The sequence below is a fragment of the Triticum dicoccoides genome, chromosome 1B (genome assembly GCF_002162155.2).
Source record: "Triticum dicoccoides isolate Atlit2015 ecotype Zavitan chromosome 1B, WEW_v2.0, whole genome shotgun sequence".
Taxonomy (NCBI): domain Eukaryota; kingdom Viridiplantae; phylum Streptophyta; class Magnoliopsida; order Poales; family Poaceae; genus Triticum; species Triticum dicoccoides.
In genome coordinates this window covers 609,059,829-609,072,806 of record NC_041381.1, presented here as the reverse complement: position 1 = coordinate 609,072,806, position 12,978 = coordinate 609,059,829, and the positions used below count along the sequence as shown (strand labels likewise).

The window sequence follows — 12,978 nt, the reverse complement described above, 5'->3', positions numbered from 1 at the left end:
CATCTTGGACTCCTTTCACAAGTCTAGATGGGATTACTCCATTGAGCTGGTTGTGTGACCAATCTCTGCAGAACAGAATTGATAACACTATTTACATGAGTCAGAAGTAATTCATGCGAATGGCTAAATTTTGACAAAAGTTGCCCGACTTACAGAACTGTCAATGAAGTTAATTGTGAAAGGGCATCTGGAATTGATCCTACCAAGTTATTGTTTGAAAGATTCCTGTGAGTTATGAAAAACTTTCTTATAGTTTTTTGTTGCACAAGTGCAGTGGACATTAAGGCAGATCCATAACTCAAGACATACAAGTACTGGATAACTTTAAGATTGGCGAAGGAAGATGAGATACCACCGTTCAGACCTCTCGAGGACAAGTCTCTGCATATAGAAGATAAGCAGTGGATCAGTTTCAGTTGATAGGAGCAGTGTAACCCTTTCTCCATTTAATATTTCCAATTATGAATTTCACAAACATAAGTTTCTTACAGATTGTTATGAACTACTTACACACGTCTAATCCTTGGGGCCCTTGCAGTGGCGTAGCTACATGCCAACTTGTCCCACACCATAATAGTCTCCGGACCGCATGGGTCACCAAACCAGTTTTTATGCACTTGACACTTCACCTTGATTGCCATGATTACTGCAGTTAATGGTTGGCAATTTTTCAATGCACTGTTGCTATTCACCATTGCTTCAGATTTTTCAGAATTTTTGTACTACTCCCTACATCCCATATTAATTGTTGATCAAACGTTTAGCGACAATTAATATGCTATGTGTGTACAATTTTAAAATGAAAAACGTTGAAATGTGACCTATACAAAAAAGACAAATTTATGGCATAGGAGGATGAATAGTATCATGTGTTAAAAAGCCTCAGATTTGTCTTTTTTACACAACCCTCATTTCAACTTATTTTGCGCTGAAATTTGACATACATGTGTGTTATGCCTTCATGTATATGTGTGTTCTTTTCCAAAACTTTTTAAAATGTAGAAAATGTGAAATTCGACAAAATTTAAAATTTTCAAAACCGAGCTCCATGGAGCTCGGCCTCCAAAGACAATATCCGGTGGACAGCATTTTAGTTGCAACGAAATCTGAATCGACGTAGTGGCTGCCTGCTCCTTGCCGCTTCAGTAACACTGTTCTCAGCCGTCTCATCATGCCGTACTGAGCCTTTGCCCTCCATATTTTGCATGCGGGTAACAAATAACCTTAGCGACCGATGGCCACGGGATAAAAAAATCAACAGTCCAGTGTACGTCGGACACGAAGCGTGCACCGCTTTGACTCATCCAACAGTGACCTAGCTGGAAGATGGGGGCTATGCGCTCTTCTGACAAAGCTAAATGAGCAAGCTGAAAGGAGAGAGCAAGCTGAACCAGTTGAACAAGCTGAACAAGACGTGGCGAATGGCAATCTCTTGTGATACGAATGGGCGCGTGCGTCAGCTTGGTTTCTACGAAAATGGGTGACAGCTGAAGGAATCTCATGTCATGCCGCTAGGCGGATGCACCGTCGTCTCTGTGCTGTGCTGTCACTTCAACTAGCACCGCGTGGGCTGCAAAGACCTCCTGCCAGGCCTAGTCATGCCAGTCCCTGTCTCACCTCCCGTCTCTATTTGTCTCCTTAAATAAAGCCTGCTAATTAGCCTGCTACTGTAAAGCGTCTGCACCTGTAAAGTAACTAGCATGAATCTTATACTCGGCGAACGGACCAGATAATCGGGTGCCGGGGCACCCGGGTTCCATCACACCTTTCCGCAATCCTAAGCCACCTGAGACAATTCGTGCCCTCATCGCCGTCTGCATCACGACCGTCGGTACCTCGAAGAGGCTATCCGGTACCTTCTCCGTCGTTGATATATCGGTAGGTTCAACCAAATGTGTCCATATTCTGTCATGTGGATCGTCGGGATACCTGACCGATCGATCAAATGCGTTCGTGGTTAAGGTCCATGACATGCATAGAAACAACATATGGGAGTATGCGATCTTTGGCTCACCTGATGACTTCGTTGTTTTCATCGGTCCGGCCGAAGTTGATCCTGTCTGAGAGGACGAGCCCCTGTGCCGCAGTCACCTGTGGGTACATCGTCTTTTTGAGCGGCCTGAGCTCCAGCAAAGAGATGAAGGGCGTTCCAGCACCCGTGTTGATGAGGCAAACTTGCAAGAAGTCGTTTGGCACCATGACGATGGCCTCCACGGACTTCTCCGTGTCCGGCTTCGTGATGTTCACGGTTTGCCAGTAGTTGACGCCGATGTGCAGGTCAAAGATGGGTGGCCGCCGGAGGCTGTCGTAGTTGCCGTACATGAACTTGGCCCGGATGAGATACTTGAGCCCGGGCAGGAGGGAGCGGAGCGTATAGCAGTTCCGCACGCCGGATGCGAAGCTGCGGACGGTATACAAGCACTTGCACAAGGACGGTGTTATGTAGTCGGCCGAAATGTTGCGGCTGATGCCGGCGCCGTCGGTGAAGCCCGTGTCCGGGTAGTACAAGAGCTTGGTGGCCGTGTCCACGTAGCCCTCCTTCCCCTGCGTTCCGCAGTCTATGCTTATGAATCCTGCATATATAGCAAACAGCACGCGATCGATCACACGCAGATAAAGATGTTGGATGATACAGTATGGACAGAGTGCAATTGTACACGATCCATTTGTGGCAACTTGCAGTAATCTTCTAGAGAACACATGTAAGTGTATACCATTGCTGTCAGGCTGGGCACGAGCTTGCAGTACGCCTCCGGCGCCGAGGCTGAGGAAGAGAAGCATCAGCCATGGCGTGGCCGCCATTGCTCGTGGCGTTAATTGCTCCGGTGCACACGCAAGAAGCAGCTAATGGAGCATCGATCATAACATATCTTTGATATGGGAAGCCTCAACTCAATCCCTTCTAATAAAAAAATTAGACAACTTGTTTTTGCGAAATTATTAGATCTATTATAAAGATTCATCGAAAGTACACATAATAAAAATTACATTGAGGTTCATGGACCACCAAACGACCATTCCGCCCTAGAACGAGTGGCCGACGTACCGTTGTCGCCGCTTCCATACTGGAGTCGGCCCGACCTTGTCGATGACAGCCTGGAAGTCTTCGTGCACGTGCCCCTAAGGACCAGCGTCCCGGAGCCACAATCGTTGTTGTTGAATCCTTGAATCGATCTGAAGAATTGACACCAAATATCGCCGTAGCGTACGGACGGCGAGAAACCCTAACCTCGCCACCCCGAGGAGCTTGCAGGAATCTACGCGGAAACTCCATCTAAGCCGTCCAAACACCGCCCGTGCGAGGACTAAAAAATTAGACAACTTGTGGAGGCTTAATCTAGATATAATAAGCAAGAAAGTCAGACATGTCCGACTGTCACATCAGCACCACCTTGGTTAACCAAGTCGTTACATACACAGAGACAGACTAACATATCCAGCAGGACCCAGTAGTAAAACCTTTTTTTTAAGATAACGTACTGGGACACACCATGAAGCGGCGAGTCGCTCTACCGACGAGGCCACGACTCGATCCGTTCAGAAGAAAAAAGAATGTGGGTTGACATGGGTTTGCAGAGATTTTTATTCTCTTTGAGGCAAGGCATGGGCTGGAGAGTTGACACTGCCTTCGAACTTTCTATTGTGCGTGAGAGCGCACGAAGCCACGAACTGGTCGACTACAGCCAGCGGCCCCCTCTTCTTCTAGGCACTTTGTTCTTCGCTATATACACCGGCTGCGGTGGATTGGAGATGGGACGACATTACACTACCGACAACAAAACACAAAGTGAGCCCTCAAGACGAGTGATGGTATCTGTAAGTTTACCGGTAATACCGGTAATACTTTTGGTACAACGTACACCAACACTATTAAAAGCTAGTCAGGACTTCGAAAATGCACACGATCAAAAATACTAAAAAGACAAAAGCAAGATATAAAAAAAGGCATGCCAAAATGGACGACACCATGTAGCAATTGGCACCAACACCAGGCCCCACCTTGGCAATCCAGGAACCGCGAGAGAGGTTCTTCGACAGCAACACCTGGAGAAAGGGAATGACACACCACGTCGCCGACCACCGATGGTCAGATCATGGGTTTTCAACCCCAAAGGTAACTCTGAGCAATGCCTTCAAGGGAATGGCGTGGATACACGTTCAACAAAAGGTTGAAAATATGACACGAACCATCAATCCAGCCAGAGAGACACAACCGGGGTTGACAAAATCCCATGGTGTGACCCTCAAGCAGCACCTCTCGTCCTCCCAAGCAGCATGTAGCCGTTCATCTAGACCATATCGCAATAGCAATTACCACCTTCGATCCAAAAACCGCTACACGCGCGCGGAGAGAGAGAGAGAGAGAGAGAGAGAGAGAGAGAGAGAGAGAGAGAGAGAGAGAGAGAGAGAGAGATGCAATGTTGTCCTTGATCACAATCTGGGTGCGCGAACGAAGGTACCATCCACCACATAAGCCCATGCAAGGGCCAACACTCTAGCGCTATAACGGCAAAATCAGCGGCGTCCTCGGCAAAAGAAGTGGCAGATCAACGGTGGTGGTAACGACTACCAAAATGGCGCTCCCATGCTACATCTAGAGGAATCGCGTCATACCAGCCTCGACCTCATATCGGTGTTGGCCACGCCATATGAACCAGATCAGGCAGACCGCGCTTAAAACCGGAACTGCCTCCACCCGTGTTGCTGGAGATGACCAGCAGTCATAGATGTCCACCATCGTAGGCCACCACATCGGCCGCCTCTGCGTGGTGCCAAACTGCAATCTCATTGCGCAGCTACTACACCACCATAACACCCCATGATAGATACCCTACTGCCACCATCAGCCAAGTGGCTTTGCCCAACAACGTATTCATCAGTGCAGTGGCGAAGCTACACAAGATTGGTTGGGGGGGCAAGAGAGAAAATGTCCAATTCTAGGGGGGCAAAAGCTGTATTTTTTCCAATCTGCATCTACATATAAAAAATTTCTTCACAAATTTTACCAAACCTGGGGGCCATGGCCCCTGCAGGGTTGCATGTAGCTCCGCCAGTGCATCAGTGGCAAGGGGGTGTGGCAAGTGGAAGCTAGAGTTGGCCGAGTGGGAGCACGATCTAACTGTCAGCCATGTCACCTGCGCGACAATGTTGGGTCCAACTAGCGGGTTTTTAGAGCATGGCATATGCCTTTCTAGTAAATGGCAACCAGCTAGAGAAGATAAGGAAACATGAGGGCCCATGAGAATTTAACATGCTTTCTAACTGGTCATCACTCTTCCTACTGCCTATGGATCCATGAGGGTGCACGACTTGAAAACTAGAGTGCGGTGGCCATGTTCGTGCTTCCCTATTCTTGGACGTTTCACTGACACTACTAGGGATGTTGCTTCAATACCGAAGGATTCATGCCTGATCGCGAATTTTCAACTAAGGTTTCACTCGTGCCTTGAACCTAAATTGTCCAGCGGTACACCATGCGTGATTAACACAATGATACAATGAACAGGCTCTGGGACTCCAATCCTCACTACGACATGTTTGTGGTTAACGTCGATGGCTTAACGGCGGCCCGTTACGGTGGCTTCCACTTGTTTGTTACCCTGGATGAAAATGCTTCCATGACGTGATATTTTCTGTCATGTGGTTCCATGATGAAACGGCAAATATTGTAATGGAACACATCTATGACAACACAAGTATCACTATTTTGATCATGTCATAAAACCATCACAGATGTACATCGATGACAGGAAATATGATCTACTATGACAAAAGTGTATCATCACAGATGTGTATATTTTTTGTGGCGTGAGGCTGCTTGATGATAATCTCTTGCTCTTGTACTTCAAAAGATAATCTCCTCTTGCACTCAAACTCTGTCAAGATTTTCCTTGTGGATTGGAGAAGTATGAGTGGAAATAAAAAGGGGGAATTATATCTCAAAGGATTGACTCACTACTAGGAAAAGGCCTACTAATGGCGCACCAGTTTTGCCTACTAATGGCATCACTGGTGCGCCATTACTAGCACGCCATTAGTAATTTTTACTAATGGCGCACCACTGATGCGCCATTAGTATCTGGTATACTAATGGCGCACCACTGGTGCGCCATTAGTATAGGCCACAGTGCGCCATTAGTATAGGCCACGGTGCGCCATTAGTATTTTTGAATTTTGAAGGCGGGAAAATAGTAGTGGCGCACCGTCTAACCCCCACCGTGCGCCATTGCTATTTTTGAATTTTGAATTTGGATCTGGATCGTGATTTTTTTGCCCATTTTTTGCTAGTTTTTTTTTCTCGTTTTTTGGCACGATATTATTTCAAATTTTGTTCCTGTTTTTGGATCTTGTACGTTCTTTTGCCGTTTTCTTTTGCCGGAGAGGAGTTCGCCGGAGAGGAGGAGGAGGAGGTCACCGGAGAGGCGCTCGCCTACATCGCCGGAGAGGAGGAGGAGGTCGCCGGAGAGGAGTTCACCGAAGCATCGGAGAGGAGGAAGGAGAAACCATGAGGGAATGGGAGGAGAGGAGGGAGGAGGAGCTCACCGGAGAGGAGGGAGGAGAAACCGTGAGGGGAGGGGAGGGGAGGAGAGGAGGGACGAGGAGGTTCCCGGAGAGGAGGAGGTCGCCGGAGAGGAGGAGGAGGTGAGGGTATTAATAGGCTGGGGTAGGTGAGGGTATTAATAGGCTGGATTAGAATTTTGAATTTGAGTGATTTTTACAAATTCTCGAGAGATTTTGCAAATGAAGTCGAAATTCATATTTGTAAATTTTCCCAACAACTAGACCACATATCACATGGGAAACTTATTTTCTTTTATTTTTTTGACATTTTCATCATTTTCTTTTATTTTTTTTAAAACTGAAAAGGCGATCCACGGGAGGGGGGGGCATTCGGTGGAAGTGGTGGCCAAGTTACTAATGGCGCACCGTGGCATGGTGCGCCATTACTAGTTCAACTAGTAATGGCGCACCACTCCCACGGTGCGCCATTAGTAGTTTTGACAAAATTTAAAAAAAATTACTAATGGCGCACCCGCGATGTGGTGCACCATTAGTATTTGGACATTAATGGCGTACCAACACGTGGTGCGCCATTAGTATATAGTAATGGTGCACCACATGTCTGGTGCGCCATTAGTGTCAATTCCATCTATAGCCCTTTTCCTAGTAGTGACTTGGATGTTGAAGTAGAAAGACCTTTGAAATAAGCACACAAAGGTGGAGTTCTCTCTCAAATATATTTGATAGGAGTGAAGTTTGCTTTGAGTGAACAGATGGGGTAGGTGAGGGTATTAATAGGCTGGATTAGAATTTTGACCGTTGCCAACTTTTTGACACAGCTCGGAAGCTCCGAAGTGATCAGCTCAGATGCTCCGATGTGGATGAAAGGTTGAAAGTTTCATATCGCTTGGTCAGTCTGAAAGGAAGCGATTCGTAGGCCCCAATGTCAGTAGCATACTCCCTGTAACCACTTCAGAAATTCCAACCGAATGGTTTAGGAAATTCTAAGAGGGCTACTGAACGTTTGCCAAGTGGTTCAGCAGTTCTGAATGAAATAGCTAGCAACTCTGAATGACTAGACTTTTTCAACGGCTATATCTGGTGAACAATTCGCTGATTCCGACCGGAAGAGCTCAGGAACTCCGAAGTGTATGAAAGTTAGGTACATATAGTGAGGAATTTTGAAGGCTTTTGAGGGTTTTTGGAGTTTAATTCTTAAGCAATTAGAGAAGAAAGACTCGTCATGGCTTCCTTGTCCCCTGTTCTTAGTATCGGCATGCCTATGGACTCAATGTGATCTTGGATCACTAGAATAAAAATGAAGAATCCTTGGGCTAGACCAACTCTTGTCTTCATGTAAATTTGTGGGGGGTCACCTTCCATTTCCTTTTTTTTTTGCACCCCAACGAACTTTCCTAAAATGAACTTGTAGTAGGCATTAGTTCCTCGAGATATGTTGACATTGATTACAAAAATTCATCTAAGGGGCAAGATGCACTTTCACCTGGAGTATGAGTTCCTCATAGTAGTTATGTAGTAGCATTTATCTTTCTGCTTCGATGTATAGATTACATAAGTTTTCCTACATATTTGCGGTTATCGTGGTTGTATGGATTCTTTTATGCATGTATATTGATATTTGTTTTCTACTCTAATCATTCGCCAGTTTAGATATATTTTTCTCACTAATTAACACATAGAAATGACTATCATACAATATTTTTTGTCGATTAACAACAAACAACCAAGAATGGCATAGTTTACATGCAATAAACATCGATCTCAAGGTCCTATTTCCAAATTAAATTAATGCTACACTCTTGATGAGTTCAGGTATATCAGTCCATGTGTACTCACTTCGGCAAAAGCATTTCAGTATCTCGTCTAGATCCCTTCAAGAGAAAAAAAATTATGCAGAATCTATTGTTGCTTCATACGAATTTCTCAAACCAATATAGGAGTTGTCAACGTGTAGCAGGACCGGTGGGCATTGAATGCACCCTCTTGACGTCGTGTTCAATCTGAAATGCAGTACTATCACTGGATTGGTCAGCTATATAAGCACTATAACTCAAGTCCGTGTTGTCGCTGCCACCACTTTTATAGAAGCCATTGTTCCCAACTTCAATGGTGCGGCCTTCCTCGAGCTCGATGCATTCTTGCAGCTGATCCACCACGTCGGTCATGGTGGGTCGTTGCGGTGACACATAGGCAGTGCACTTGAGTGCAATTTCCACCACTTTCCACACACTGTTGATATCGTAAATGCCACACATACGTGCATCAACCACACTTTCAATGTTGCCCCGCGCCATCCGTTGTCGTGACCAATGAATGATGCTGATGGGTGTCGCCTCCCTCACTACGGCGGGTTTCCCTGTGACCATTTCCAGTAGCACGACACCGAAACTGTACACGTCGCTCTTGGCTGTTAGCTGCATAGTTGCATGGTACTCGGGGTCGACATATCCGGGTGTGCCAACAAGTGTTTTTGTGGACACGTAGTCATTGCCGCCATTGAAAGTCTTGGATAAGCCAAAATCAGCAATCCTAGCCTCTAACCTCGCGTTCAAGAGGATATTGGAGGCCTTTACATCCCTGTGAATTAGAGGTGGGTCGCATCCCTTGTGTAGATACTCCAACCCTGGAAATCACCATACACGCCAGTGCTCATGTGTTTGGAAACACAAAACATTAAGCAAAAACAAACTCGACATTGAAGTGCATACCTTGTGCAGAATCAAGTGCGATTCGGAGTCTTTGTATCCATGATAAACATCCTCCATTGTGTTTGCTTCCTATAAATAGTTTTATATTTGGTCAATTTGAAATCTCAAGAAACATTTAAATCTAAAGTTAACATGTGAATGACTTACTTGCCTTCAAGATGCTCATGCAGGGTTCCCTCTGACATATACTCATAGACGAGTGCCATGTACTCCCCATCCTTGCAGTAACCAATCAAGGTGACAAGATTTTTGTGATGAATCCGTGTTAAAATATGAGCCTAGACAAACGTTCACAACTTATAAATTTTACCCTCAAATTTCTTGGCACAATCCCTACCTTGGAACATCAAGTCCAATCAATGAAAGACATGTACCTCTGCAAGGAACTCCTTGAAACCTTGACTGGAAGAATGAGACCGTAACTTTACCGCCACCTGAGTGTCGTCCTCCAGAAAACCATCATAGACGTACCCGAACCCTCCCTGGCCAAGTATTCGTTGGAAGTTATTTGTTATCATCTTGAGCTCTTCATACGTGAACCGGCGACTCTCAAGTTGATGTAGTGAAAAATTGTCCCTATGAGCATTGTTTCCCGACGCATAGCTCGTCGTGGCTTCATTATGTGGCTCCACAAAGTTATTCATTGATCCTTAATAGGTGACAAATAATACAAGTAGGCTTAGTAGTGTGATTGGGGAAAAGATCAGATGGTGAATGTGCTCTTGCCTATGCCTCACCTCGTCTCTTCCGTCGTAGAGAGCACAAGAGTACTACCACTATTATCACCACTATCATGGACACAACCACAGGGACGACAATGTATATGGCCAGATTGCTCTTCCGTTTAGGTTCTAGCCGACATGAATTGTTATTGACGCAAAGGTCTCGGTTGTTGCCATATCTAACAAATATTAAATAAAGATGGTTAATTTTAAAATGTGGGCAATAATGTTAGATAGAATGGGAATTAAAATGTGGAGTGAGTTTGGGGGTACCTTAGATTCAATGAGCCGTCTTCGACTCTTTTGAGAAGTCTAGATGGGATTGCTCCATTGAGCTGGTTGTATGACAAATCTCTGCAGAAAAGAAATCTTAAGACAATAATACATGACTCAGAAGTAATTCATGGTAATGCCTAAATTTTGACAAAAGTTGCCCCACTTACAGAACTGTCAATGAAGTTAACTGTGAAAGGGCATCTGGAATTGATCCTACCAAGTTATTGTTTGATAGATTCCTGCAATATATGAAACACTTTCTTATCATTATTGTTGCACAAACTAGAATGGACATTAAGACAGATCTATTACACAAGACGTACAAGTACTGGATAGCTTTGAGATTGGTGAAAGAAGATGAGATATCACCGTTCAGACCTCTCAAGGACAAGTCTCTGCATATAGCAAATGATCAGTGGATCAGTTTCAGTTAATGATACTAGAAATGTAACCCTATTCTCCAGTTAATATTACCAGTTATGGTTTTCACTAACATAAGATCCTAACAGCTTGATATGAGCTACTTCCTCTGTAAAGAAATATAAGAGCGTTTGGATCACTACTTTAGTGATCTAATACTTACAAGCGTATAATCCTTGCGGGGCTTGCACTGGCGTAGCTACATGTCAACCTGTCCCACACCATAACAGTCTCTGGACCGCACGGGTCGCCAAACCAGTTTCTATGCACCTGATACTTCACCTTGATTGCCATGATCGCAGACACTGCAGTTAGTAGTTCTCAATTTTTCAATGCACTTTTGCTAATTCACAGTTGCTTCAGATCTTCAGATTTGTGTAGTGTTATACAAATCTAAAATTGCACCAGTTGAACGTGTGCAGTTTAGTGAAATATTTGTGCAATTTTAGTTAGCAGGTTAGAAGAGATTTAAAATAATCTCTTGTCCATCTATATGTATTTTTTGCGTCTGAATAAAACGTACCATCCAGGGAGTCGGTGCCAAGGTTGGTGGTGGTGACGACGGTGTACCTTTCAATAGCGTTGATGATAGGAGGTTGCGTTGATCTGACGGTGGGAATGATGGATATGTCGTAGCGGCTCTTCCGGGAGGGGGCGCTATTGTAGATGGCGACTCCATAGAGGTATTTCGGTGTGACGTTATCTGGGTGCCATGGCTCGTTGTCGAGGTTGATTGAGAACTCACGTGTGACATTGAACAGGAGGAACTCTAGCTCAGAGAAGTGCATGATGAAGATGTACCATGGCGATGGATTGTTGGGTTGGGGCTCAGGGTCCCAAGACAATGATATGCCGCTTGAGACATTTCTTGGCCTCATCGCCGTCTGCATCACGGCCGTCGGTACCTCAAAGAGGCTGTCCGGTATGACCTTGCTCGTCGTCGATACCTCAGTATATGTTCTAGAGCTGACCACAGGCGTCCATATTCTGTCATAAGTATCGTCGGGGTACCTGATCGATTGATCGAATGCGTTCATGCTTAAAAAATACACCAAAATGACTTATACTCCCTCCATTCCAAAATAAGTGTCTCAACTTCAAAATTGGTACAAAGTTGACACACTTATTTTGGAAAGGAGGGAGCATTTAGGAACAAAGGTAGTATTAATTAAGATTCATGGCATGCATAGAAACAACATAGCGAAGTTTGCGATCGTCTTTGGCTCACCTGATGACGTTGTTTTCATCAATCTGGCCGAAGTTGCTCCTCTCAGAGAGCAGGAGCCCCTGTGTCACAGTCACCTGCGGGTAGATCATCGTTTTGAGCGGCCTGAGCTCCAGCGAAGAGATGAAGGGCGTCCCGGCGCCGGTGTTGATCAGGCAAACTTGTACGAAGTCGTCCGGCACCACAAGGATGGCCTCCACAGACTTCTCCACATGCGGCTTTGAGATGTTCACGGTGTGCCAGTGGTTGACGCCGATGTGGAGGTCAAAGATGGGCGGCCGGCGGAGGGCGTCGTAGTTGCCGTACATGAACTTGGTCCGGATGAGGTACTTGAGCCCGGGCACGAGGGAACGGAGCGTGTAGCAGTTCCGCGGGCCGAATGGGAAGCTGCGGACGGTATACATGCACTTGCACAAGGACGGCCCTATGTAGTCGGCCGAAATGTTGCGGCAGGTGCCGGCACCGTCGGTGAAGCCGGTGTCTGGATAGTACGAGAGCTTGGTGGCCGTGTCAATGTAGCCCTCCTCCCCCTGCAGTCCGCAGTCTATGCTTATGAATCCTGCGGTGCAAACAGCGCGTGATCGATCGAACACGCGCAGATATATGAGATGAATTGATCATACAGTATAGACAAAGGACAAAGTGAAATTTTACATGATTTGTGTCAACTTGCAATAATCCTTTTAGTAAATTTTGAGAACGCATACAAGTACATACCATTGCTGTTGGGCTGGGCACGAGCTTGCCGTATGCCTCCGGCGGCGAGGCTGAGGCAGAGAAGAAGCAGCCACGGCGTGGCCGCCATTGTTCTTTGCGTTGATTTCTCCGTTGTGGTCAGGCGCACACACACACACATGCCGAACATATCCAACAGGACTCAATACTAAAAACTTTCAGTGACGTGCGTATAACCTTAGTTAACGTCTTGGGGGAACACACCACGAAGCGTCTACGGTGAGTCGCTCAGGAGTGGGCCCTGCCCTAGCCTGAATTCTCTAGCCACCACTTTGTACCCACGAAGAGGCCACGACTCGATCGGCTCACGAAAAACTAAAGTTTAGTTGACAGACGGGGCTGGAGAGTTGACACTGCCTTCTCTTGAAAC

The 12,978-nt window shown here is 45.8% G+C and overlaps 2 protein-coding genes across 2 annotated transcripts in view; both read right to left on the bottom strand.

Annotated features, from left to right (window-relative positions):
• Window positions 1–2,802, bottom strand: part of LOC119350695 (probable LRR receptor-like serine/threonine-protein kinase At1g51880) — a 4,742-nt gene extending 1,940 nt beyond the window's left edge. The window contains exons 1-4 of the mRNA XM_037618400.1: window positions 2,715–2,802; window positions 2,042–2,573; window positions 1,857–1,944; window positions 1,316–1,367 (exon numbers count right to left, since the gene is read on the bottom strand). Coding sequence (XP_037474297.1) covers window positions 1,316–1,367; window positions 1,857–1,944; window positions 2,042–2,573; window positions 2,715–2,802 — 760 coding nt within the window. The remainder of the gene's footprint in view (window positions 1–1,315; window positions 1,368–1,856; window positions 1,945–2,041; window positions 2,574–2,714) is intronic.
• Window positions 2,803–8,465: 5,663 nt separating this feature from the next.
• Window positions 8,466–12,729, bottom strand: LOC119350694 (putative leucine-rich repeat receptor-like protein kinase At2g19210). Its single transcript, XM_037618399.1, has 12 exons — window positions 12,591–12,729; window positions 11,877–12,432; window positions 11,172–11,659; window positions 10,812–10,953; window positions 10,552–10,623; window positions 10,396–10,467; window positions 10,226–10,306; window positions 9,968–10,131; window positions 9,605–9,879; window positions 9,378–9,508; window positions 9,231–9,295; window positions 8,466–9,145 (listed from the first exon to the last, which is right to left on the bottom strand). Exons 1-12 carry the CDS (start codon window positions 12,727–12,729, stop codon window positions 8,466–8,468), a joined length of 2,865 nt encoding a protein of 954 aa, XP_037474296.1.
• Between the last annotated feature and the right edge of the window lie 249 nt (window positions 12,730–12,978).

What these genes read in the sequence shown, in the direction of transcription:
- LOC119350694 (XM_037618399.1), bottom strand. Translation starts at nt 12,729, where the DNA reads ATGTGTGTGTGTGTGCGCCTGACCACAACGGAGAAATCAACGCAAAGA. An exon ending in TTAACTTCATTGACAGTTCT is followed by an intron (nt 10,307 to 10,395) that starts GTAAGTGGGGCA and finishes TCTTTTCTGCAG; the next exon opens with AGATTTGTCATACAACCAGC. An exon ending in CGCACTTGATTCTGCACAAG is followed by an intron (nt 9,146 to 9,230) that starts GTATGCACTTCA and finishes GGTGATTTCCAG; the next exon opens with GGTTGGAGTATCTACACAAG.